Source organism: Limulus polyphemus, unplaced genomic scaffold (assembly GCF_000517525.1).
Source record: "Limulus polyphemus unplaced genomic scaffold, Limulus_polyphemus-2.1.2 Scaffold1332, whole genome shotgun sequence".
In the NCBI taxonomy this organism is placed as follows: domain Eukaryota; kingdom Metazoa; phylum Arthropoda; class Merostomata; order Xiphosura; family Limulidae; genus Limulus; species Limulus polyphemus.
Window position 1 is genome coordinate 199,371 of NW_013666942.1, and position 3,500 is coordinate 202,870.

The 3,500-nt window shown below is 30.2% G+C and overlaps 1 protein-coding gene across 1 annotated transcript in view; it reads left to right on the forward strand.

Annotated features, from left to right (window-relative positions):
• LOC106463133 (speckle targeted PIP5K1A-regulated poly(A) polymerase-like) overlaps positions 1–3,500 on the forward strand; it is a 25,355-nt gene that overhangs the window by 11,770 nt on the left and 10,085 nt on the right. Inside the window, exons 6-7 of the mRNA XM_022390562.1 lie at positions 22–205; positions 2,528–2,748. Coding sequence (XP_022246270.1) covers positions 22–205; positions 2,528–2,748 — 405 coding nt within the window. The remainder of the gene's footprint in view (positions 1–21; positions 206–2,527; positions 2,749–3,500) is intronic.

Sequence of the window (3,500 nt, forward strand, 5' to 3'; positions counted from 1 at the left end):
CTGTGCATGATATTATAAGTGGTTTGGTGTCTGTTGATATAATTCACAAGATGCCTCAGGAAATGCAGTTGAAGTTCATAATTAAAGTAATACGCAGGATTCCAAAATGTAGAAACGTAGTGTTTATTCCAAGTAAACGCTGTCAAATTATTCACTTCGTGCACTCTGGCTTTAATGTGGATTGTGACGTTTCCTCTAAGAGCAGGTAGGTTTTCAGTATGTAATTATAAAGTTTAGAAACTGAAATTGTTTTATGTAGGGCTGCGATATGCTAGCATATCATAGGTTTTTTTACTTGCTCTAGTGATACAGCAAATTTTAACATTTATTAGTTGTTTAGTTTCAGTATTTTAATGGTAGCAACACGTGTTCCAGAAAGTCATTAAAATTACCTTGTTATGTTTGCTTTGTTTCTTTGTTGTCTGTGGTAGTTTGTGTCTCCTCTACCCCAGGGAATATTTTGATGAAATGTATAGCATCCGGGTTAAAAAGACTGGAACAGTAATATCTTTTGCTGGTTGATTATGATGCTGACTAAATATAATGGCTGTGAGGGAACTAATGAAAAATTAAGCAAGTTAACGTGTCGAATTCAAGAAAAAGGTATTTTAGTTCTATAGAGATTTATTCTTATTTGTCCAGACTCGTTATTTTACACTTAAAAGTACTCGGTCAAGTTACCTATTAGAGAAGACTCCCTTTATTTCTAGATTGAATCTGCTGTTACTTACAGGTTTAACTATCTGATACTTGTTGGGAAATTGGTTCTACCAGAAAATACCGCAGGGCAAGCTTTGGATGGAAATAACAGTGTAAATGTTAGATGTATGACAAAATATTCATATATAATGGTTTTATCTTTCTCATTAGTTCCAAGGGATACATCTTGTACAGCTCTAAGTAAGGCAAGTTCTAACTTTTGTTTCATCATGTCCAGGTGCTTTCAATGTGAATTAAGAAGTTTAACATTACCTTGAAATGGAGAAAAAAAATATCAAGAACTATCTATTCTTTACTCTGAGAAATCTTGTAGTGTCGTATGATTTATTGTCGATTTAATTTCTCTGGCACTTTGTACAAGTTTAGTACCTAGTGTCTGACTACGTGCATTACCTGTTTGGTTCAGACTCGTGGCATGCACATTAATTACAGTGTCAGTCGTGAAATTTCGTTTCAACACAAATGTTCTAGGGTGCTCTTTTAGATTACTTACATTAAGAAGAGGTATTGTAGAGTTAGCTAACAGTGTGTGATATTTAATGATGAAAGTGTCATCTATATTTGTTATAAACTGTACCTTGTTATTTATATAATTTAATGATAAGTACTTGCTATTAAGTGAGGAAAACATGGAACATTGTGATTGGCTAATTAAAAGCACCTTGTGCCTACTATATGAGCAATGTAAGAAGCATTGGATTAGGCTTTGTAAAAATATTTTATTTAACAATAAGGGAGAGGGATATGGTAATTGCTATGTTCAGCATCTTAAAAGTGTTACAGGTAATGAGTTTTATTGTATTTGGTTGTGTTGCAGGTAATGAATTTTATTGTATTTGGTTGTATTCTTAAGATAGATACCTTAATCAGATTTTTAACATAAACTTGAAGTTAATTTCTGTAATGCTGTTAGAGTATTCATAAAATGTTGTATTATATTACTGTCAGTGGCCAAACACTAGTACTTCTGATGAAAAGTTACCACATTTTCTTCCAGTCAGAATACTGTGGTATAGAGCCGGATGGTCAGTGGAATTCGCTAATTGATCAATTGTCAAGCTTATTTATTAATAGGTTACAATGGATTATTCTCACGTGAGATATTCACGCAGTTAGAATTATTAAAAGTAATAACAATTAGAAACACTAATTTTTATTAGTTTTTTTTTTACTTTTTCTAAGTCATAATGCTGATTAGACTTCATTACCATGAATTAATAAATAAGTCATAATGGAGAATATTTTGATTACTTTGGAGAGTTGAAATAATTGAAAATACTAATTTGGATTATTTGATTATTTTACATGGCACTAAACGATATAATTAAAACACGAAGTTAATAATTAGTACTGGGGTAGATAAAGAAAACTTTAAATTAGCATTTACAAGAAACTGAACATCTGAACCTACTAGAAACCTAAATATAAGAGGCAGAAAATGTATGAGCACTAATCTTTTAAAGCATAAAGTAAAAACGTTTTGTGTTTATTATTAGAATATTGAGTAAGCTTTTTGTTATGTACTTGAATGAACAAGTTTCATACTGTGAAAATATTTTAGTTATCATAGAGGTGCTATGTATAATTTAGCTCTTAAACTTTGATATAAGCATTTTTTTTTTCATAATTAATTAATCTTGTACAGGGTATTGAGAAATGCTGTCCGAGCGTAGAAATGAACTTGAACTTCAAGTTAAGTGTACATGAAGTTTTATTTTTTTGTGATTTAAAGTACTATATAACTAAACTCTCTTTCTTAGTAATACAATTATTATTTTATTCTAAATGTATTTTCTGTCCTCTTTAGCCTGGTTGTTCACAATAGTCGTTTGTTGAGGTTGTATGGCCTGCTGGACCCACGAGTCTCACCATTGATTATGACTCTTCATTACTGGGGTAAAAGACTTAGGTTAACTTTCTCTGGCCACAAACTTACCAGCTATGCATTCACCTGGATGATAATATTCTTCCTACAAACTTGTGATCCACCAATTTTACCATCGGTATTAGAACTAAGGAAGCTGGCAGGTAAACGATATTTTGATTTTATATTATACATGAAATAAAGACTTAATCTCTTATTTCATGGTTCAGGAAAAATGTATTTTTATTTCTAATTTAAATTCACTTATTTACTTTTTTTAACTATTTAAAACGTATATCTGTTTTAGTCTTTATTTTTAAAATGTGGATATCAATTGACTTTTGGGCCATTATTTAACTAAAACCATGTACAGTGTAAAGGGCAGTAAAAAAAAAGTGTTAAAATGTCTGAATTTTTTTTCTTTTAACAACAACAACAGTTATATATTATCAGCCAAAAATGTTTTTAAACTGAAATAGTAGTCATGGTCTAGTTGTTATTAACGTCAAATTTCACTTTTCTAGACATTACTAGATCTGTTATGTGGCACCTTTTGCTAGAATCTGACATTAGATTTGTAACACAAATCATGAAATATAAAGATTTCCTTACATATATAAAGTTAAAACACTCAGTACAAGTAATAAAAGTGAGAATGTTTTAACGTTTTTGTGACTGCTGACTGTGTTTACTAAATGTATGAAGATCTAGAGAAAGAACTTCATTATATAAGTTTTATCCAACAACCAATATTTGACCCATTACCAATGTCCGAAGACTACCGAGTTACCAAATTTTAAACAAGTATTAATATAATATGTTATTGGATAATGCCAAATTACTTGACTTTATTTCACATAACCCTTATATATATAAAAACTAATTTGAAACTTTTATTAAGTAAGGTTTGTTTAAT